The sequence below is a fragment of the Poromitra crassiceps genome (assembly GCF_964638095.1).
Source record: "Poromitra crassiceps genome assembly, contig: HAP1_SCAFFOLD_1498, whole genome shotgun sequence".
NCBI classification, from domain to species: domain Eukaryota; kingdom Metazoa; phylum Chordata; class Actinopteri; order Beryciformes; family Melamphaidae; genus Poromitra; species Poromitra crassiceps.
In genome coordinates, this window is record NW_028150914.1 from 292 (window position 1) to 23,944 (window position 23,653).

Sequence of the window (23,653 nt, forward strand, 5' to 3'; positions counted from 1 at the left end):
GGCAGGCGGTAGAACCTCAAATGCCTAGGACCCTTCAAATGCCCGGATGTAAACACAAGCCAGCATGGTCGAAAGTGGGAGTGGACCTAATGTTACAGTCTATGGAGCAGCGGACAGAGATACATCTCGTAAAACCAGAGGCCTATACCACAAAGCAAGATTAGTGGCTTAGCGAGGTAACTTCAGGTTTAACCCTAGGTTTGCCGTACCACAACGCTAGTTAAATTCTTACCGAGATAGATCACCAACCATAGTAACTTATGCTCTACGGCTAATCTGCTTTGTAGTAGGTTAAGTTCAGAGGATAAGATCAAAACCCATGAAAGACCCACCTGCTTACCAATCAGCTCTCTGGAAACAGCAAGTCGCCATTCATATGGTCCCCATATAAACAAGGCCAGGTCGAAACCTGGCATAGGCCCGTGTGCTGCTAATTTGAGTGGGAAGAGGGAGAGGATTTGCTAGTGTAACAGACTGTTCTGTATCTGTTAATGTCTACTCTTATTATGATTCAGTGCCATTGAACACTACTACTTCAATGATTGCAGTAGCCTAATGGTACAATGTCTGTATGTAGTCAACGACTAACTGTTAAATCAAAATAAACATCAACAAAGTTTATTTAGTTTTCATATTTAACTGGATTAATTATAAATAACTAGCCTACACTAATAATAAATACATGTTCTTTTCTCATTTCAAGTAAAATAATGACTGCATCTAAAAAGAACATACAACAGAGTGCTTTGGGAAAATGTGCATCTTAAAAGTGCTTTAATTTGAGAAAAAAATCCCCTTTTCTTCCCTTTACGCCACCTTTTCTATTGAGAGAAATGAGCTCCCTATCTATCTATTTATCTGTCTGTCTGTCTCAATGTCTGTCTCTATGTATCTATCGGTCTGTCTGTCTCTATGTATCTGTCTGTCTGTCTGTCTATCGATCGTTCGCAATACAAACGTCACATGCCGTTGGGCAGTGAATGTGTGATTGTGCCCTCAGTCTGGATTTGAGTGTGTTTGCTCATGTGGCACTTTCACAGACAGGTTAGGATTGCATCGCACTTCACATGAGACATACATACTGCCTGGTTTTGAGCTGCCCGTGAGAACAATGAATGAACATCTAAGAGTCTGCCTGCTCCGGATTAAAACTAAATCTTTGTTTTTGCGGTCTACTCGTTTCTTTTGAGCATGCCATGTGAAATGACTTATATCTCTCGCCTCTACTTCGTCCATGTGTCACTGACACTCTCTCACCTGCAGCACTGGAACCGACTGGAACAGGCAGAATCGAATCGGATATTTGATTGGCTGAGTAGCATCACGTGTGATGATTTACAGCGCATGCATTGGTCTGTGAGCTTCCTGGCAGATAAACAGGTACCGTAAAGGGTAGAAAAGCATGTGCTGGTTAAAAAAGAAAAGCTCCGTGAAATGTAACAATTCTCAATGATTTATAGGTTATAGGGCTCGGTCCGGATAGGACGGCATCTGGGTCCGGATGCGGACCGGAGTCCGGACTTTGAGGATCGCTGGCCTACACCATTCAGCATGCATTTCGATATTTCAAACTTTAAGAATGTTCCTCCTAAGACCAGCTTCGAGGTGCATTACCGCCACCTACCGGACTGCAGAGAGGTGCAGGACCAGCGGCCAAATAGGCAAGTAAATAGGTGAGCAAAGTCATTCCCGACAAACGGGAATCTAAGGCCCTGTGTGTTCTCCACACATGGGTCAAAAATACATTGCATTCAAATGAAAAAGAAAAAGAAGAAGAAAAAAAAAAAAAATGGCTCCTGTTGAATTAATCGAGGACTGAAGCCTTGAACTTGTTGCAGGCTACATTTAAATTAAGCCCTACTTACCACTTTGGAATATGTTTTTATATATTAATTTTTGTGCTCTCAAGTAGGCTAGATACGTTTGACCCCACCGATCAATTGCAGCTAAACGGTGAGTGGAGCAATATCACTAAACCGGCGTAAAAAGGTTACATAAAAGTCTCCAAAGTGCACGGAGCAACGGAGCTGAGGCTGACGTTGGGTTGGACATGGTCATACATGCCAGAATAGCCTACTACATCTAAGCAATTTAATATGGGATCGCCTGCACAGTGCACACAGATTATTCATATCTAGGCTACTCCTGCATTTTGCAGCTTCAACTGTGTTGCTTTTGGCCTGTATGATGTGATTGAACTTCATATTATTTCCAGCATAGTCCTTGTATGAAATATGGAGATATGCGACTCTGCTGCCAATAGCCTATATGTGACCACAAAATAGGCTATTTTTTATAAATGAAATCTATGCCCGCACGTACAGTGTCGATTCAGTTCAGCAGCCTTTTTTTATTTATTTTTATTGATAGCCTATAGGATACAGTACAGCTTCACGATTTGCGCTTTGAATGAATGAGGAAATAGGCGTGTCTGGCACTGTAAAAGATGGAGCAGTCCATATTGGATTGTGATTGGCTAGTTGTTAAAAACCACGCCTCTTTTGCGGGCACGAGCTCGGTGCACGAGGATTTTCATGTGCACGCGCTCTCAACTTGATTAGAAAAACCTGGATCCACTTAACGAGTTGAGAACTACATTCGTGGTATGACTCAACTAGTATCGAGCTAGACGGCAATTATCTGGTTAAGCCAAACCAGATCAAGGGACAGATCCTGGATCCACATTCGTGGTATAGCCCTCAGCACGCACAAGTTGGCAGTATTTTGATCTAGAAAATGAAAATAAGGTTGTATGTACAGTAGGGCAGGCTGTGTCAGATAAAACGTCATATAACAACTGACTGGACGAGAGCAGCATAACTCTACATCCAGCACAGACATGTGGACATTAACACGTTCACTGCCAATGGCGAGTTGAGTCGTCAAAAAAAATCCAACGGTTGACTGCCAATGACGAGTTGAGTCGTCAAAAAAAAAAAAAAAAAAAATTTGACGGTGGGACGTTGATCAAGGAGACGTGGGGGGCCCACGTCTCCTATAAAAATATTGGAGCCACCGAATGTGTACAACCCATTCCACCGACCCACTAAGTGGCGACAGTGCACTCCATTCTAGAAAAAGTTGAGCCAAAACTGCAGGGGAACGCGCGATGAAACCATTCTCCTACTGTAAAATGGATTGGCGAAAACGCTTTCGCTTTGCGCTGATTGCTGGCGGTGCGGGATTGCAAATTTGCATAATAGATTATGGGTGCAACACACTTTGAAACACGCAGCATAAATAAGACCACAATCGCAAAAGAAACCCCGTTTCTTGGGGTTTCTCAACCGAAAACCCAGAAACGAACGAGCCTCATTCTCATACTGTAGGCGAAAACGCTTTCACGCTGGCGCACACGGGCGCACAACGGTGGGGGGTTCCAAAAATAGACTGGGTGGAAAACACACTTTGAAACACGCAGCATAAAGCCTAGAATCGCACAAAGCTTCATCAAAGCTCTCAAACCCAAGAAACGAGTGAGCCCCATCCACACTCCCAGGGAGGGAGGCTGCTCACTGCTCAGACAGGCAGAAGAAACTGCTTGTGACAAACGCGCTGCTGAAAGCCACCAGACACGCCCACGGAGGGAGGAGTTTGAAGGAGAGGGCGTTCAGAACTATATTGTTTAGATGTCTGATATCTCACTGATGCCAAAAATAAATGGTTAAAGTGACTGTTCTGCCTGTTTGATTGAATTTCACAAAACTGCGATTATCTCAGCTTTCAGTCTCAGACGCTGAAACCATGCTGTACTCAACGGCTAATATCTACATAACTACTAACTCTACAAACTAACTCTTTTAGACAGAGAAAGCACACATTCTATTAGTACTTTTGTGAACTTTGTGTTCACAAAGTCCAAGCAGAAAATAATCCTCGGTTCTTGTAAAATGAGCCAGAATCCTCAAAAAAACCCTCTGGCAGAAGCTACCTACAGTAAAAAAAAAAACGGCTGGCAGTGAATGTGTTAACCTGCAAGCAGGCTGCTGGTGCTAGCAGCACCAAGCAGGCTGCTGATGCTCTTATGACATCAGTGATTTATGACATCACTGATGACATCATCAGTGATGTCACTATGACATCATCAATGTATTCACCAATGTTTCAACACAGGGGTCAGCCAGTTACTTCCTATTGTGTTTACACTTCCTGTGACAGTACAGTACTAGTGACCAGTGTGGCCTGTATCACGAAGCTGGATTTCAGCTTACCGAGGTAACTTCAGGGTTAACCCTAGGTTTTCAGTCTCACGAAGGTGGTTTACTTTTTGTAATATCAGGGTTTGCTCCTCCATCGTAAAATACGCTGCTCTCTGCGGCTTCTCCATGGTGCGAGTGGATTGGTCGTATGCAGCAAACACTGCCCCTTTTATGTGAACGCGCACTGATCTAGATTGGAAACTCCTGGGTTCACTTAGCGAGTTGATAACCAGCTTCGTGAGACCGCTTATCATGATTGCGGAGGTCTGGTTAAGTTAAGGTTAAGTGTAACCAGATAACGAAGGGAAAACCCAGGTATGTTAATCTAGCTTCGTGATATAGGCCACAGGTAAAACAGATGGTGTTTTGAAGAGGAAGGCATAACACAACTGGGACAAGTGGGCGGGGCTACATAAGGTGAATATATAGAAGATATATAGATTACTTGGGACTGCATATAGCACTTTTATCCAAAGCACTTTACAATGTGCCTACATTCACCCATTCACACACCGAAGGCGGCCCACACACAAGTGGGCGGGGCTACATAAGGTGAATACCGTAAATTCCGGACTATAAGCCGCGGCTTTTTTCCCGTTTTTTGGCCCCTGCGGCTTATATAACGGTGCGTCTTATCTATGGATTTTTTCAGAAAAAAAAAAAAAAAAAAAAAAAATCTCTCTTTTTTAGCACTCTTTCTAACTATAAATCCACTTCTGTTTTAATTTCCTCTCTTGCCCTCTTTTCACCACACCGCGGACACTGTGTGCACTGTAAAAATAAACAACGGTGGTGTTGTGTTATGTTGTTTTGTTGAAATGTTACGGTAATACGGTAAATGGGAGCTTCCTCAAACAGCCATCTCTTTCCCGACAATCCCCTCTGTGCGTGACCACTTACATATGGTAATTACGGTAAGCAAACGGCCACTCGGCCATCAACTCCCTCCCCCGACTACCAGGAGAAAATCACAAACTTCGGCGAATTCACACAAAGGAAGATCAAGGAATATTCCATCGAACCGGAGCAGATCATAAATATGGATGAAGTGCCTTTGACGTTCGACCTGCCACTCACTCGGACTGTTAACAAGAAGCGCCCTGGAGGATTCTTTCACCAAAAAAAAGCTTTGCTCGTTCTCGACAGCATGAGAACGAGCAGTAGAAGCAACACTCTCACTTACCATGGGGAAGGTACGCAGAAATTCACACGGCGCAGCTTTCAAGTTGAAAGCAGTCAATCTCGCATTAAAAGAGGGAAACAGAGCAGCCGCGCGTAACCTGGGCATCGATGAGTCAATGGTGAGGCGTTGGACGGTGCAGCAGGAGGAACTGTCTCAGCACGGAATATTATAGGAGTGTGAAAACATCCACAATCACCAACGGGTTCCAAAACGCTGGACTGCTGCGGGATGAAGAGGATCACGCCGCCACAGCTGGCGCTGAGGGCCGTCAGAGGCTTCAGAGGCTGTTCGATGCCGACAGTGATGAAGAGGAGTTTGTTGGTTTTGAGTGACAATGAAGGAGAGAGGAGAGTGGTTGACGAAGCCACCCTGAACCTGTTCGTTTCCGACACTGAAGATGAGGACTTTGGTGGTTTCAGTACGCAGGAAGAAGAGGAAGACGAGGATTAGTGACTTGACTTCTCTGGTTACAGGTTTGCTGCACATATAGCCTATTGTTGTGTGATTTTGTCTGGGGATTAGTGACCTGACTTTTGTTTTGTTTTGTTGAAATGTTAATAAATGGGAGCTTCCCCAAACAGCCATCGCTTTCCCGACATTCCTCTCTGTGCACGAACCCTTTCATATGGTAATTAAACATCAAAACACCCGCGGCTTATAGACCGGTGCGGCTTATAGAAGAAAAAAATAGTCAATTTTGGTCCCGCGGCTTATAGACCGGTGCGTCTTATAGTCCGGAATTTACGGTATATAGAAGATAGATAGATTACTTGGACTGCATTTACTGTATATAGCACTTTTATCCAAAGCGCTTTATAATGTGCCTACATTCACCCATTCACACACCGACGGCGGCAAGCTGCCACGCAGGGTGCTGGCACAGCCATCGGGAGCAATTTGGGGTTCAGTGTCTTACCCAAGAACACTTTGAAATGCAGACTGTTGGAACCAACAACCTTCTGATTAGTGGACGACCTGCTCTACCTCCTGAGCCACAGCCGCCCCTACTTGGGCTAAAGTAAACACGTTTTTTTTTACTGATTATCTGATAGTACTAATCGGTTAATGTTTAAATGGTCGGTTATCGGTTAAACGGTTATTCATTTGGTTGACATCTCTAGTTTGGTTTATTACAGCTGCACAGCAGTAGACTCCACACTGTCACTGACCAGTGTCACCTGTCACATGAACCAGGGACATTAAACAAGCGCACCCAGGCAGACAACACAGACACAAACTCTCACTCACCCTCGCTGGCCTGGTCGTCATCTTTCTTCTTGTTCTTCTTGGTCTTCTGGTCTTTCTTTGAGTCTTCATCACCTGGAGGAGGGAGGAGGAGTTAGTTGATTGACAGCTACAAAGCAGAAACCACAGCAAGAGCCCACAGTGCTGCAGTCTGGGGTCCCAAACCCCATGTCATGCTAGCTTGCCTTGTCAGGAAGGGGGCTAAATAATAACGTTCCAAAGTGAGGCTAAATTTCAAAGGGGTCTCTTGACCTCTCACTTCAAGATATCTGAATGAGAATGGGTTCTATGGGTACACACGAGGCAGAGTGGACAGACAAACGGACAGAGTGGACAGAGAAGCCACTTTCAGGCATGAACTCCGGGTCAGGCTCAGGGCAAGCAACCCTGACCTATACGGCGATACGTGAAGTGTACCCTTTCAGACATGAGGCATGTTGCTTTCATACATGTGTTGCACTTCCGGGTGTAAAGTAGAGAGGGGGCGGGGGTGGGGGGAATTTGGGCATGACCACACAATAGGGAGTTGTGAAAACTGACCACACAGCTGCACTTCACTGTCTGAGCATAGCTTCAAGTGAATCGCATTGACATTCAACAAACTATCATGACATGCAGAGTCTGAAAACAAGTTGCTAAAAATACATAATGGGCGATAACTGCCTAACGTTCACGGCATATAATCGTTTGCACATAACGTTAATTAATTAAACAACCCTAGAACTCACGACCAGATGCATCGATTTCCTCGAGTCTCAAGCGCTACAAAGAAAACACGTCTTTGCTATAGGTTGAGGCGATGTCTCGTCATAGACGCTGGGTTAGCTGGCTCAGCCTGGCTGGGGGCGTGGTCAGGGTGGGGTAAATCCCCCATTCTATCCATTCAGCAAAGTTAGAATTTAGCTGCTAGCCCAGCCCAGGCAGACACAATCGGCGATTTGACCACCATAGTAAACGCACATCTGAACAGACGTCTTGTGTTCTGCTCGGTTCCCCAAACCTGTAGTTTAGAGCCGCAGCACCGACCTTTGGTGAGTCAGTCCATTGAGATATATGGGGGGTTTTACCCCACTCGCCCACCAGCCGTATAACATTTTGTGGGCGTTCCCCACACATGCCGACTGTCTCTATGTTCAGTCCTAAAATGCATCAAGCCTACTAGAATTATACAGAATACAGGAAGCTAGACGTTTTTACCTTCAAAATAAAATCAATGTTGTATTACTTAGTAACAAAAAATCAGAACGGTCGATTCACTACGGGTTAAAATTGACTTTTCGAAGGGAGCAGATATTCTTCCAGTTTATCTCTGTTCTGTATCTTTCGGATCACACGCACACAAAAACATTACACGTGCATTTACTTTATTTAATTGCCATTATTACGATTTTTATATTATTGCGGTTGTACCCGGAAGTTTCCGTTTTATACTGCCTGACTTGACGCTACTTGGAATTTGCGGTTCTGCATGTGAATCTTCACAAACGCTGTGTAAAAGGCATGAACGCAACCAGATCCAGATACCCTACCTAGCGATGTCCAATACTGGGAAGCAGGACGACCCTCGTGTCCAAAATGCTCTATTTTAAATGTGTGTGCTGTGCGAAGCTATGCAGAAATAAAATAAGATCAAAGCTGACATACACGGAGCAGGTTCGAGCTTCATTTGGAAAAACTGAAACTGCATGTTTTTTTTCGCTCGCTCATTCACATCGACTATTTATATAATAATAATAATCTGTCACGCTGGCTTTCTGTCTCTCTCCCCCACCTCATCCCACTCACTGAGCTGGCTACTTCACGGAGCTCTGGAGGGGAGAGGGAACAATCCACCCATGTGACTAGGTAGGAGCCTTGTCTCAGAGCCGGATTGTAGGAGGGTCGCGGGAGCGCGCATAGCTCACCAAAATGTGTTCATACATAAACCGCCACCCGGGTACCCTCTAGATAACTCCAGAGTTCCAAGGCATGCCTGAAAGCGGCTAGAGACAGACAGAGTGGACAGAGACACCGACAGAGTGGACAGACAGAGGCATACAGAGTGGACAGACAGGCAGACAGACAGACAGGCAGACCGACCCAGAGGAGTCTTGAGGAACCTCCTCTCGATGCCTTGCTCGATGTGGACCAGGGCGTGGGCCAGGCTGCGTACCGTGTTGCTCACCGCCTGGGGCGTCCCACTGCCACTCACACACACACTGTCTGCCTTTATATCAGCAAGCCTGGAGAGAGAGAGACACACAGGGACTGACTGAGAGTGAGAGACACAGGGACTGACAGAGAGAAGGAGAGACACAGACTGACTGAGGGAGAGAGAGAGAGATGGGGACTGACAGAGAGAGGGAGGGAGAGAGAGAGAGACTGACGGAGACACAGGAGCCGTGTTTGGAATAGTTCACTCATTCACTCACTCAGTATTCCCCCTGTAGTGTTTATCATATAGTGAACTGTAGTGTTTATCATATAGTGAACTATATGGGGAACGCTCAAACCCGTTTCGGACACTACCTCACTCTTCTTCTCCTTTGTTAACACCTTGATTGCCAGCGACGAGTGTACTCGTCAAACACAATCCAGCTGTTAACTGCCAGCGACGAGTGTACTCGTCAAAAAAATCGTTTTTTTTTTTTTGACGGTAGGTTGTGCATCTAAGCCTTTTACATCTCTTATATAGGTATTGGACGTGTACAACGTGTACAACCCATTCCACCGACCCACTAAGTGGCGACAAGGAAGGAGGAAGGCAAGCAAAAAGCAGTGTGACTGAAGCCATTCTCATGAAGGTGGATTGGCGAAGGCGCTTTCATTTTCGCGCTGATTGCTGGCGGTGCGGGATTGCAGATTTGCATAGTGGATTGTGGGTGGGACACACTTTGAAACACGCAGCATAATATGACCAGAATCGCAAAAGCTTCATCAAAGCCCTCAACCAAAACTCCAAGACGCGAGCGAGTCCAACCAGACTTCCTCAAAGAGCAGCCGCACAGACAGGCACACACCCGCACAGCAGCAGCAAAGCAATGGTGACAAGCGGGGACTGCCCCCTAGTCCGACACCAAATTGGAAACAAATCCCATTCTAAAAGGCTTTTAGAATGGGATTTTCAACCCATTCTTTTTTGTTTCTTTTTCGCTATAATTTAGAGTAATTTAATTTCTATTCAGAAATTTATTTGAGAGGTCGAGAGTATGAGAAAGTGCATTTGCAAAGGTAGGAAAGTGCTTGTGACATGGCGCTGCAGCAAAAAAGAACGCCCACAGGAGGGAGGAGTTGAGCAGAGGGAAGTTTACTGCTGTTATGGAGGAAATTACTGTTCAAACTATTGTTTAGGTCTTACTGATGCCAAAAATGAATGGTTAAAGTGACAGTTCTATCGAATTTCACAAAAAGCCGTTTATCTCTGAATATTTTTTCTCACGCTAAAACCATGCTGTATTCAACTGCTAATGCTTACATAACTACTAACTCTACAAACTAACTCTTTTAGACAGAGAAAGTACACATTCTATTAGTACTTTTGAGATATTGTATGTTCACAAACTCCAAGCAGAAAATAATCCTCGGCTCTTGTAAAATGAGCCACAATCCTCAAAAAAACGGCTTGGCAGAAGCTACCTACAGCAAGAAAAAAACGGCTGGCAGTCAATGTGTTAAACATAACCGCATTGCATTGTGGTACAAAATGTAGCCGTTCACTAGAAATCGCAGTGCATTTTGGGTATTTTATAGTGGACTGTATAGAGTGCCACAGGGATGACATATTTTTGTAGGCTTAAAGCCCCCCTCCAGTCAGTTTTGTCATTTTTAAGATATTTCATGTGTAACTGTGTTTTTCTCTGTTCTCCTAATTAGTCAGTGTTCACCAGTGTATTTTGTTGACAAATAACCTTATTTTGGGCTCAAAGTCATAAAAATTGTCTCACGCTAAAAATGGGTGCTGACATCAGACTAACAAGTGACGTGTCATAGACAAATACAATATTTAGTACTACAGTAAATACCATCTGCCGTTAGCTTGGTGTTAGCGTGTTTGCTAAGTAAGTGTTCACCAGGCTCAAAATGGCCGCGATAGTCACTTTTAACGAGTTCGAGTTACGCTCTTTCCATATCTTTTCCATATAAGACACCAGCTTTGATATCTGTTGGCTGGCTGCTGATATTTATAACAATATTGTGGCTTTTAGACCAACATTTTGCAGAGATAGAGCAGTGTTTCCCATACATAAAGGAACTTGTGGCGGGCCGCCACAATAATATTTGGACCGCCACAAAATTATGTTGACCAAAAAAAAAAAATTTTTTTTTTTTTTTTTTTACAGTGCACCTGAACGCAACATGCAAGATATCCGCTGAATAAGTGTCCAATAAATGTTCATGTCATTCTGGCCAATACTTCTGTTATAGCATTTCAGTCTGGAATATGGAATATCTTTCAATAATCTATGATTTAGCTGCTAAATTGTCAAATACCGCCATCTGCTCGCTACCCAGGCACTTATGTATGTACTTAACCTAACTAACTTAACCTAACTAACTATCAGGTGTGCACAACATTGTCAGCCTAAACTCCGGCTGACACCCCAAAAACCTACAATCCGCTACAGAAAAATGTATATTGTTTGTTTATTAACTGGCCCCTCGCCTTCTATCATTTCACGAAAGTGGCAAAGCAAGTTGAGTATCCCTGACCTATAGGGAGAAATTTAGTTTGTCATTGTAAACCCACAGCACAGTAATGATGACATGTTCTTACTTAGATCTAGCCTTTTAATTTAACTCATTGAGTGCCAGCCACTTTTGGAGAACGGACAGTGCCAGAGTTTCAGAGCGTTTTCAGTGATTTCTCGAGGCCCACAGAATATTGTGTGATATTACTATGTAAACACCGAACACGCACAAAGAACGATGAGACTCTATTGTATCAGCAGCAAAAAAAAGTTTATTGATATCATTTTCCGTTCTTTACTTATCAGCCGGAGAAGATAGGTCAAAAACAGAAAAAATTGGCGTTTCCATCTAGAAGCTGAGATATTGAGCCTTTTGTGAAATATAGCATTTCAAGCAAATCACTGACTCTGAAACTAATATTTTCTGACCTGAAACATCTGAACAGTAATTTCCTTCAATATAACAGCACCCCCACCCCCCCTCTACTGCAAACTCCTCCTCCGTGGGTGTGTCATGATGTTGCTGCTCGCTCTGAGTGCTGCTTGTGTCAGGCGAGTCTGCTGCCTGGATGGCGGCTGCTCGTCGGGGCAGTGTGGATCGGGCTCGCTCGTTTCTGGGGTTTCAGTTGTGAGCTGTGAAGCTGCGTCCGATTCTGGGCTTTCTGGGCTTTCTGCTGCCCTGCGTGCCCCACCCCCCTCCTCCTCCTCCTCGGGAGTGTCTCTGGGCTGCTGCGTTTGCTCTCGCTCTGCTTTTGCTCTGACTCTGCACTGAAAAGTGCGCTGCATCCCCCCGCTTTTTCACATCGTGTCGCCAGCTCCCAGCTGAGAATAATGTAACTTTTCAGAAAGACGCTGGTGTCGCCAACTAAATCATATGGAGGGGCTATTGCAGCGGAGACGGAGGGGCTGTGGCAGCAGATTGACTGCTGTTCACAGGCACAGCTAACGTTATGCTTCATGCATATCGATCGATGCGATTTCCGTTTCCTCATGACTTCTTCTCTCTTTTCTCCTGGCCTTTCTCTAATCTGGAGAGCACTGTCGCCACCTAATGGGTCCCTAAAATAGCTTTTACACATTCAACAGCCACCATACTTTCACAGGAGATGGATAAAAACGCAATAGACCCTTCTCACGGGGGCCATTTTGTGTCGAGAAGCCAGGGTAAACACAGGTGCAAGCAAAACACTAATGAGGGTTTCCAACTTCCATGATTGGGATTTGGAAACCCTCATTAGTGTTTTGCTTGCACCTGTGTTTACCCTGGCTTCTCGACACAAAATGGCCCCCGTGAGAAGGGTCTATTGACGACTTTAGTCGTCTTTGGCACTCAACGTTACTAAAGCAATTGACGACTAAAGTCGTCATTGGCACTCAATGAGTTAAGCTTTCTCAAAGTACACCAAATTCATGCATTTTACTTTAAAATGTTTAAAAAAATCTCATGGGGGGGGCATGCCCCCGCGCCCCCCTAGGGGGTCTGCGGTCCCCCACCACAAATACTCAAAATCCTATGGGAAACACTGTAGAGGCAGCCATACTGTTTCCGGTCTACTGCCTGGAATGGAGACAAAGATCGTATATTGGAGGCAGGAGCGAGGCTCTTATCCTTTTTGGACAACAGTGCTCCAGCCATGATGTTGCAGTGGAACAAGGTATAAGCCTTCAGTTCTTACCAATAGACGATCTTTGGCACAAATGATGACTGGTGATGTAGTTTATTGCGGCGCGCGCAGCTTTGCATTTCCACTGTACACCCAGGATTTACACAGGCTGAAAACTGGCTGGAGGGGGGCTTTAACTAGAAATCGCTGGCACGTTGGTTCTTAGGGGGAAAGGCTATGGTATTTTAGAATGGGGATTTTGGTTAAATGCATGAAATAAGGTATGTGGTTTACACAAGCTTATGGGAGTAGCAGGGAGTTCCCCAAGCCCCGGCAGCCGGCTATTTCTCCGCCTACTGGCCTCTGGCCTACCGGTTACTTTATACAGTTAAAAAAAAAAAAAAAAAAAAAAAATGTTTTACAGTGGACCTGAACGCAACATACAAGATACCCGCTGTGTGTCCAAATGTTCATGTCATTCTGGCCAATACTCCACTTCTGTTATAACATTTCAGTCTGGAATATGGAATATCTTTCAATAATCTTTATGACTAAAAGGCTAAAAGTAATCTCATGTGTAAGAAATGACTGTTCTACAATTACGGTAAGTAAAACTGTAAATAATTAACTTGTTGGTTTTGGATTTATTTAGCTTCAAGAGTGCATTTTTGTTCTTGTGTGACCCTCAACACAGGCTTTGAGAATCCCGGGCCACTTACTGATACTTATGCTTAAATTAACCCACTCATATTCTGGTTTATTTCTAGAAAAACATTTTGGCTAGTGGAAATTCTAATTGGCTGGTAACTTCTAGCAGCCATATTGGCAGGTGGTCAAAAAAGTTAATTTCAAGCCCTGCAGGAAGAGCAAGTGGTGACATAGGAGTGAGTGAGAAAAGGATCAAATATTGGTGTTTAAGACTGAATAATGACATCACAACTGTTAATTTAAAATGAGTTATTCCTCTAAACCTGACTTCAAATGCCCAACATTTGTCCGCCCCGGCGCCGTTTGGCCCCCAACCCTCAGCAAAATCTGGCCCTCTGGTAGCGAGGACATTTTTTTGTGGTCCTTTCTATCATCAAAGTTCCTGGGTTACGGCATGACAATATTTGTTCGGCCCCCAGCAACAATCTGGGTTTCTCATGTTCCCCCCAATGAAAAATAATTGCCCACCCCTGATCTAGCCTCTTAAATTGGTTCTCAAAGTTAACCAGATTCATGCATTTTAGTTTAAAATGTACACATTTTTCTTACAGGGGGCATGGCCCCCCGAACCCCCCAACAGGGTCCAAGCAAGGTCTACCCACCACAATCTCTCCAAATCCTGTGGGAAACATAGTTATTAGTATTTACTTTGTTCTTAAAAATATACATTGCCTGTTTGTGTTTTACAACATGGATATTGTTTTATTTACGGTATAATTAAATTGCAGCAGGATCCTGCTGAACACCATGGTCAGACCCTCCGTACCAGTCTCTCTCCTACCTGTACGTCTCTCCCCACCTCTCTCTACCAGGCATTCTGTTTCTCCTACCTGTCTCTGGCTCTCAAATGGGCGGAGTCTAGCTCCATGCTCTCCAATCGTCCGTTCATCCCTCCATTCTCTCGTCCGTCAGAACAAAGCAGCTCGTAGTTCCGCGCTTCCAATGCCGACCGCCACACCTGTCTCTCCATCACCTGGACAGACAGGCAGACAGAGAAACAGACAGGCAGGCAGACAGGTTAGTGCAACGTGAACTGCCTCCTGTTCCTTGGTAGACAGTCCTCGGGTTTCACGGTGAGTGTGTGTGTGTACATTTGGTGTGTGGATGTGTGGTTGGTGTGTGTGCGTATGTGTGGTTGGTGTTTGTGTGTGTGTGTGTGTGTGTGTGTGTGTACCTTGAGAGTCCCCAGAGTCCCCTGGTGGATGCGGTCCTCGATGTCCAGCAGCAGGTCCCTCAGCCGGGTCTCCATCTGAGTCTCAGCAGCAAGGCATTCTGGGACGGATTTGGACGACTCTGTAACATGTGGAGAGAACAGAGAAGGCACCTGATTGGCTGAGGAGCTGCAGAGGTGCATTGTGGTACCTGTGTGGTACTGGTGCCTGTATTATTGTTTACCTGTGTGGTAGCAGTGTTATTGTTTACCTGTGCGGTATCCGTTATTATTTACCTGTGTGGAATTTGTGTTACCGGTTAGGGCTGTCCCAAACGACTATTTCTTCAATTAGTCGATTAATCTAACGATTTTTTAAATATATATACTGAACCTCAAATTCAAAAGGATTGCTGACAGATTAATGTTGGAGTATTACTGGAGTAATATGCAGTTAACTCATTGAATGCCAATGACGACAGCTGTCGTCAATTCAAATACTGACGTAGAGTGCCAAAGACGACGATTGTCGTCAATTGCGTTTTTTGACGGTGGGACGTGGATCAATCCCTGATACATCTCTGGTACAACTATTGTAGCTATTGGAGGTCTATAACCTATTTTACAGAACCCTTAGGTGGCGACAGTGCTCTCCACATAACAGAAAGGCAAGGAAAAAACAAAGAAGAAGTCGTTATGGAAACGGAAATCGCATCGCATCCGTATGCATCGATATGCTGAAGCACGTTACTGCAGCTGTGCCTGCAGCAGCCAATCTGCTCCCACAATTGAGCCGCTCCGTGTCGGTTGCAACAGCACATCCGCACATCCACACCGTGGAGTTGTTTATTATTCTCAACTGGAAGCATAGGAGCCGGTGACAAACACACGCGGAACGCTGTAAAAAAGCTGGATGTTCACCCTTCACTGTGCGCACAGCAAACTCAGCAGAGAGCCACCACAGACAGGAGGAGGAGTGTGCAGTTGAGGCGAGGCGAGGCGGGGCGGGGCGGGGCGGGGGGGGGGGGGGGGGGGGGGGCACGCAGAGCAGCACGCAACACCCAGACAGACCCAGGCAGCAGGACAGGATTGACAAACGCAAGCCAGAATATCCGATGCCCACCAGCAGCAAATCAAGACCAGCAAGAAGCTGCAACCAGCAGCGCACGCAGGGGCCAGCGCTGCTGGTTGTAGCTAAAAATATTATTCTGCCAAACAAAATTCCCTGGCCTTCACTGTTTTATTGAAGGAAATTATTTTTGAGGTGTGACTACATTAGAAAAGATTAGCTTCAGAGTCAGTGATGTGCTTGAAATGTTTAATTTCACAAAAGGCCAATTATCTCAGCTTCTAGAAAAAAATTGCTGTTTTTGGATGAATCAAGCTATCTTCTCCGGCTCATAACTAAAGAACGGAAAATGGGATCATTAAACTTTTTTTTGCAGATGATAGAATAGAGTCTCATCGTTCTTTGTGCGTGTTCAGTGTTTACATAGTAATATCACACAATATTCTGTGGGCCTCGAGAAATCACTGAAAACGCTCTGAAACTCTGGCACTGGGAGCGTCCGTTCTCCAAAAGTGGCTGGCACTCAATGAGTTAAGATAATCACTGGCAAATAAATGTTAAAGTAATTGAAATTATTTAACTTACATTAATTAAGTGCAGGGATGCAATGTCATTGATAGTGAAAAAGGTGATAGATACCAGGGCAGACATAACACCACTCAGAAATCCTATCTTAGGATGAAAAAGGTGACTGTCACCTAAAGGTCACTAGTTTACATCTCTGTAAGTGACTAGCAAACGCGTTCCACGTGTTGATAATCCTAATATGCGTGATCAAAAAGTGCGTTAAAACAGGACTGACTTGGTACGGTCTGCTGCCCATCAACAGGACACCCGATAACAAATCAATAACAAAACCGTGTGATAGACGGAGCCAACTTCACTAGCCGCTTCCGCTAGCTGACAACAACAGTATGATTTCCGGTCGGATTTCCCCCGAAATAGAAGCCATTGTACACAAGTCTAACGCACACAGAAGCCATTAAAAACATTTATTTTTAAATCTTATATTGGAACGGAGCTATCTAGTGTATTAATGATCTTTTCTTCACTTAATTCCGACGCATCGACGCACATTATGCAAGCAGACGCATTTACGTATGACGTCGACTAAGCCGACGCGTCGGGACAGCCCTAGTACCAGTATCGGTATTGTCTGTGTGGTATCTGCATTATTGTTTACTTGTGTGGAATCTGTGTTATTGTTTACCTGTGTGTTGTTTAACTGTAGTGATGTTGTTTACCTGTGTGGAATCTGCTGCGTGCAGAGTCGTCGAGCAGCAGCAGCAGGCGCTCTCTCTCCTGCAGCAGCGTCTCCTTCAGGCCGTTCTCTCGGTGTCCACGGGAGTTCAGCGCCTCCAGCAGCTGCTCCAGCTCTGCCCCCGAGCTGAAGAAAGACCACTGATTGGGCCGCTCCACTGGGGGGATGGGACCAGGGCTGGGGGTGGGGCTAAAGCTGGCACTGAGCGGGGAGAGGAAGACTGCGTTAATAGACCTTTTTAGGGTGGACGTCACAGGCTTAGTTGCTCATGCATCGCGGTATCCAATATATATATACCGTAAATTCCGGACTATAAGCCGCGGCTTTTCCCCCGTTTTTTGGCCTTTTTTGGCCCCTGCGGCTTATATAACGGTGCGGCTTATCTATGGATTTTTTCAGCCAAAAAAAAAAAAAAAAAAATGAATTCTCTCTTCTTTAGCACTCTTTCTAACTATAAATCCACTTCTGTTTTAATTTCCTCTCTTGCCCTCTTTTCACCACACCGCGGACACTGTAAAAAAAAACACAGGTGGTGTTGTGTTATGTTGTTTTGTTGAAATGTTAATAAATGGGAGCTTCCTCAAACAGCCATCTCTTTCCCGACAATCCCCTCTGTGCACGAACCCTTACATATGGTAATTAAACATTAAAACACAAAAACAAAAACAAAAAAAAAAAACAAAAAAAAACATTAAAACACGGCTTATAGTCCGGTGCGGCTTATATATGTAAAAAACAGTCCATTTTGCTGCTGCGGCTTATAGTCCGGTGCGGCTTATAGTGCGGAATTTACGGTATATATAAATATATATATATATATATATATATATATATATAATATTTATTTATTTATATTTTAACACATTCACTGCCACCAGTTTTTTTTTTTTTACCGTAGGTAGCTTCTGCCAAGGTTTTTTTTTGAGGATTCTGGCTCATCTTTCAAGAGCCGAGGATTATTTTCTGCTAGTATTTTGTGAACACAAAATATCTCAAAATAACTAATAGAATGTGTGCTTTCTCTGTCTAAAAGAGTTAGTTTGTAGAGTTAGTAGTTATGTAGGCATTAGCAGCATGGTTTCAGCGTCTGAAAATTTAAGCTGAGATAAATGGCTTTTTGTGAAATTCGATAGAACAGTCACTTTAACCATTTATTTTTGGCATCAGTAAGACGTCAGACATCTAAACAATAGTTTTGAACAGTAATTTCCTCCATAACAGCAGGAAACCCCCCTCTCCTTCAAACTCCTCCCTCCGTGTGTGTTCTCCTCTTCCCTCCGTGGCTGCAGCGGGTGTGTGACAAGCGAGTTGCTGTCTGTGCTGCCTGGCTGCCCCTCGTCGGGCGAGTCTGGATGGGCTCGCTCGTTTCTTGGGGTTTCGGTTGAGAGCTTTGATGAAGCTTTTGCGATTCTGGTCTTATTTATGCTGCGTGTTTCAAAGTGTGTTGCACCCATAATCTATTATGCAAATTTGCAATCCCCCACCGCCAGCTCCCTGCGCGAAAGCGAAAGCGTTTTCGCCAATCCATTTTCATGAGATTGGCTTCCTCACGCGGCTGTTTTTTCTTGGCTTTCTCTCGTCTGGAGAGCACTGTCGCCACTTAGTGGGTCGGTAAAATAGATTATACACATTCAATACCTCCCATATTTTAATAGGAGATGTAAAAGGGGTTGATCGACGTCCCACCGTCAAAAAAAAATGATATCGATATCCACGGCAGTGAACGTGTTAACTGATGGATTCTCTGCAAAATTTTCACAGTTGCTTTGATTTGTTGTTTTTTATCCTATTATTGTTACAATTAATATTGTTTTTACCTTCTATTCTCATTCCCATTATGGAGCGGATCCGACTAACGAACAAGCAATAATAGCACAAACCTTGCCAGAGGTCTGCACTCTCCGAGTGGCTTTCTAGTTTTTTACATATATACATTTTTTATTTCATTAGCTTTATGTTTGATTTGATTTGAAGTGCTAAATAATTTTGCAATGTTGGATTTAAACAATTACTATGCAAATTAAGTTTATAATGAATACTGTTTGTCAATGGTGCAGTACCAACTCCCAGATGTGACCCTTAAAGGCGCTGACAGGGTTCTGCGCAGCCTCGACTTGGAGCCTTGCCGGCGACTAGTGGCGACAGTGAGACTGTGCATACTCGAACGTAACTCGGCGCGTTGGCTGCAGTACATGTCCAAAACACTAGGTGGCTTGTGGTACACTATGGCGGCGTTCACACCCAAATCGCTTTTTTCAGTTAGAACGCTATGGAAATCATGTCGAGAGCGCTTCCATTGTGCACAAAACACAGTGCACGGAGCGTTTTTTGTGTGCTTCCTTTTGTTTTCCCCTGCAGTCGCGTGCAGTACAGATCAGAAGACGACGACTAAACGGACGGTAGCCAGCTAGTTTTGTCTGATGTTGTTGACTGTCAACATGAAAGCCAGATTATTGCCAATTCTGGCAGCAGCGGAGGTTGAGGATCCCTCTGGGAGGAGAAAAGGTAGGAGTGGAAAAGACGAGCAGCACGCTTTTCCTCCAAATGTTCAACTTTTTCACCTTAAAAACGCCCATAGCGCTCCTCCAAAAACAAAAGATGGCACCAGCGCTAAACGCCAGGTGCGTTCCTTGAAAGAGGGGCACGTTTAGCACGTCCTTACATAGAGAATTAATTGCAGAAAGGTGCTGGCAGCTCCAAAAACGCTTTTGGTGTGAATGTCCCCTATTGCGTGTTTTCCATATGACGTTATCATGTCGTTTACCAAGAACTTGCAATCATGTCGGTGGGGGGACATGTTATTTACTCCATTTCAAAACTCATTCCGGTGAGCCTGCAGAAGGCTTTGCTAGATGAGGGACAAGCACTGTTAAATGAGGAAATGGCATTTCTTCATTCCTCACAACAACTACGTCAGCGGATATGTGCGCGGCCCAAGGGAACGGCCAATCACAGCTCTCGTGCTGGTCACGTCCACGTTGACGCCGCAGAGTCACATTTTCGAGGAGCTGCACGGCCCCCTCCGCCGAGCTGCACCGATAGGACGCCCAGCTGCGGCGACCCCTCGGTGCAGGCGATTTCGCGTAAGCATAAAACCAGTTTAAATGACCTACCCCTCTGCGTCAGGCTCCGCCCCCTCCTCCTCGGACCCCACCCCCTCCTCCCCGACAGGGCGGGGCTTCAGCATGTCTTCAGTCAGGCCGAAGCCATCCTCCTCCACGAATAGTGCGCCGGCAGAGGGGAGAAGCCAGTAGCGGCGGTACAGCCGGTCTCTGCCCAGAGGGAGGAGAGAGGTGCAGGCAGCTGCGCACTGGATACGCTCCTGCAGGGAGCGCACCTGTGGAGGGAGGGAGGCAGAGAGAGGAGGGGGGGGGGGGGGGGGGGGCAGGGGGACAGAGAGAGAGAAGGGGGGGAAAGAGTGTTAAACAGTTCAATCCAGATTCTGTTAGTGACCGCAGTCTAAATTTGCTTTTCCACTGCATGTTACTGGCTCAACTCGAGTCTACTCTCCTCGTTTGGTTTTCCATTGGGCAAGTGGAGGTACCAGATACCACATCACCTGGTATAATTTGTGGTAGCACCTCCATTGAGGTTCCAAGCAAGCTGAGGCGATACCAAAATGTGAGGTGAAAACACTGCAGCCTGCTGATTGGTCAGAGTAATCTTTCGAGACAGACTTTCAACTTCCATTGAAAATCTGTCAGCAAGCTCAGTGAAAAGCTCAATAACAGGGGGGCAGGCTCGCATGCTGCACTTTACCCAATGAAAATGGAGTGGACGTGACTAAGAGTCAACCGGTGTGTAGTAAAACTTACCCTTTTCAGTGTGTAGCAACCGGTAGCAACGAGCTAGCATTGTTGTTGTTGTTTCATAGATAGCAACGGAGGGATTTAGAGCAACACGCAAGGAGCGGAAAAGAAATCCATAAATGGTCAGAGCCGGTCAGTCAGAGCCAATGGCAGAGCTTACAGGGAGCGGAAAGGGATTTTCTTCCGCTGCCGACCGGAGCCCCTTGACTTCCGGTTATTCATGGCTTCAAACGAGCCTGCCCCCAGAGGTTGTTAGAGATTTATTTTTTTTACGGTTGGGTTCCCAGATTAGGTCAGAGAGAAGCATCATCATTGTGCGACACGGGACATCCTGCACAAACCTGCCGTATTTAAATAGCCATGCTATTGTGGCAGCTGCAATTTTTTACACTGCCTACTTTTTTCTACTGCAATTGTACTACTGTACTTGTAATTTGTACTACTATTAAACGGCAACCCGCAAAACAAATGCGGTCCAGACATTCCTCTGAGTGATACCTTCCAGTTTAGCTGTGTGTCGTGTTGAAGATTACATCGTTGCAGTTTCATGCATCATCGCTATGACGACCAGTTGTGGGGGGGCACACTATCTGCAGTGGAAAACCAAGTGGTGCTGCTAAAGGAGAGTTGAGTGGTGCTGGTACCATAACAGTCCCCTCCCTGTCCAGACAGACTGACCTTCTCCTGCTCCTCCTCCAGCTCCTCTGCACTCAGGCTGCTGGGGGGGCAGGGGTCAGAGGTCACCGACTGTTGCTTCTCCTTCTGGATCACTTTACCTAGAGAGAGAGAGAGAGAGAGATATGTTTAATAATGTTCTCATACTAAGGGCTTGCAGCCAGAGAGAAAGCAATTTTGGATGAATATGAGTATATTATCAATTGAATGGTCTCAGTGAGATCTTCTCAGTGCCAGAAGGACAACTTAAATCATGACCCATAAGTTTTAATTGAATAAAATCGGAAAGCCGTAACAGTGAAAGTAGGGTTTTGATTGCTGCCAATAGGGCATAGCTGCACTTACCCTGTTTTGATACCTATCAAAACCCCACTTTTGACATTGACCACAGTGACCAAGCATTGTGGGTAGGGGATTCGACCAGCACTTATGCTGACGCATGCATTTTGGGTTACTAAATGTTTAACATAAATAATGTATCAATCAATTTGATATGTCCCATGTAGGCTACAATTTTAAAGGCCTTTGTGGAAGTTGCGGATTCCCACAGGCTGAAATTATACTTTCTTAACACATTCACTGCCAGCCATTTTTTTTTTTACTGTAGGTAGCTTCTGCCAGAGGGTTTTTTTGAGGATTCTGGCTCATCTTTCAAGACCCGAGGATTCTTTTCTGCTAAGATTTTGTGAACACAAAATATCTCAAAAGAACTAATAGAATGTGTGCTTTCTCTGTCTAAAAGAGTTAGTTTGTAGAGTTAGTAGTTATGTAGGCATTAGCACTTGAATACAGCATGGTTTCAGCGTCTGAAAATTTAAGCTGAGATAAATAGCTTTTTGTGAAATTCGATAGAACAGTCACTTTAACCATTCATTTTTGGCATCAGTAAGACGTCAGACATCTAAACAATAGTTTTGAACAGTAATTTCCTCCATAACAGCAGGAAACCCCCCTCTACTTCAAACTCCTCCCTCCGTGTGTGTTCTTCTTGGCTGCAGCGGGCGTGTCACAAGCTCGTTTCTGCTGCTGCTGCTGCTGCTGCTCCTGTCTGCTGGCGGCCGCTGGGCGAGGATGGGCTCGCTCGTTTCTTGGGGTTTCGGTTGAGAAACCCCAAGAAACGGGGTTTCTTTTGCGATTCTGGTCTTATTTATGCTGCGTGTTTCAAAGTGTGTTGCACCCATAATCTATTATGCAAATTTGCAATCCCCCACCGCCAGCAATCAGCGCGAAAGCGAAAGCGTTTTCGCCAATCCATTTTACAGTATGAGAATGGTTTCATCGCGTGTTCCCCTGCAGTTTTGGCTCGGCTTTTTCTAGTCTGGAGAGCACTGTCGCCACTTAGTGGGTCAGTGGAATGGGTTGTACACGTTCGGTGGCTTCAATATTTATATAAGAGATGTAAAAGGGTTAGATCAACGTCCCACCGTCAAATTTTTTTATTTTTTTATTTTGACGTATCAACACGTCATTGGCAGTCAACCGTTGGATTTTTTTTGACGTATCAACACGTCATTGGCAGTGAACGTGTTAGCAGTTAATTACTTTACATTGACGTTATATGCAGACAGAAAAAATAAAGAAAAGCGTCTCACGGATGAGACGACTTTCACTGCAGCGCTTACTATTTACTTGTTTAAATGACATTATTTTGAAAGTTTTAACCAGAAGTTTTTATTTTGTTTTGGCTGGCCTGACGCTAGCCCCGGGCAGCCGTCTTGAGAAGGGAGAAGGGAGGTGGAACAGAGAGCGCACAGCCATGGAGAAACTTAATGGGTTGAGAGTGCAATCTAAAAGTTTAAAAGGCGATGCTGCTGCTGTTACCCCATGGTGCTTAGCTGGGGTAAAAAAAAAAACGTGTACTAGTGGGACTTTTCATGTAAAAAAGGTATTAGATGAAGATCACACCTTTCATCTTCTTCCCACTGGATGAAGAGTTGAGCTCCTCCTCATCCTCAGTCTGCTGGTCTGCAGGAGTCTCACCGCACAGAGGGCCATCCTCACTGAGAGACAAAGAGGCAGACAGACTGGTGAGAAACATACAGAGACAGGCAGGCAGGCAGACAGGTGATAAACATTCAGACAG

At 44.9% G+C, this 23,653-nt stretch overlaps 1 protein-coding gene across 1 annotated transcript; it reads right to left on the reverse strand.

Moving 5' to 3' along the window:
* Positions 1-6,630: 6,630 nt before the first annotated feature.
* LOC310771920 (bromodomain adjacent to zinc finger domain protein 1A-like) lies at positions 6,631-23,608 on the reverse strand (the record flags this gene model as incomplete). Its single annotated transcript, XM_083664420.1, has 8 exons — positions 6,631-6,702; positions 8,707-8,849; positions 14,437-14,579; positions 14,781-14,899; positions 17,070-17,287; positions 20,200-20,423; positions 21,574-21,671; positions 23,476-23,608. Coding segments are annotated over 8 exons (1,150 nt in total), but the record flags the coding sequence as incomplete, so codon positions are not given.
* Between the last annotated feature and the right edge of the window lie 45 nt (positions 23,609-23,653).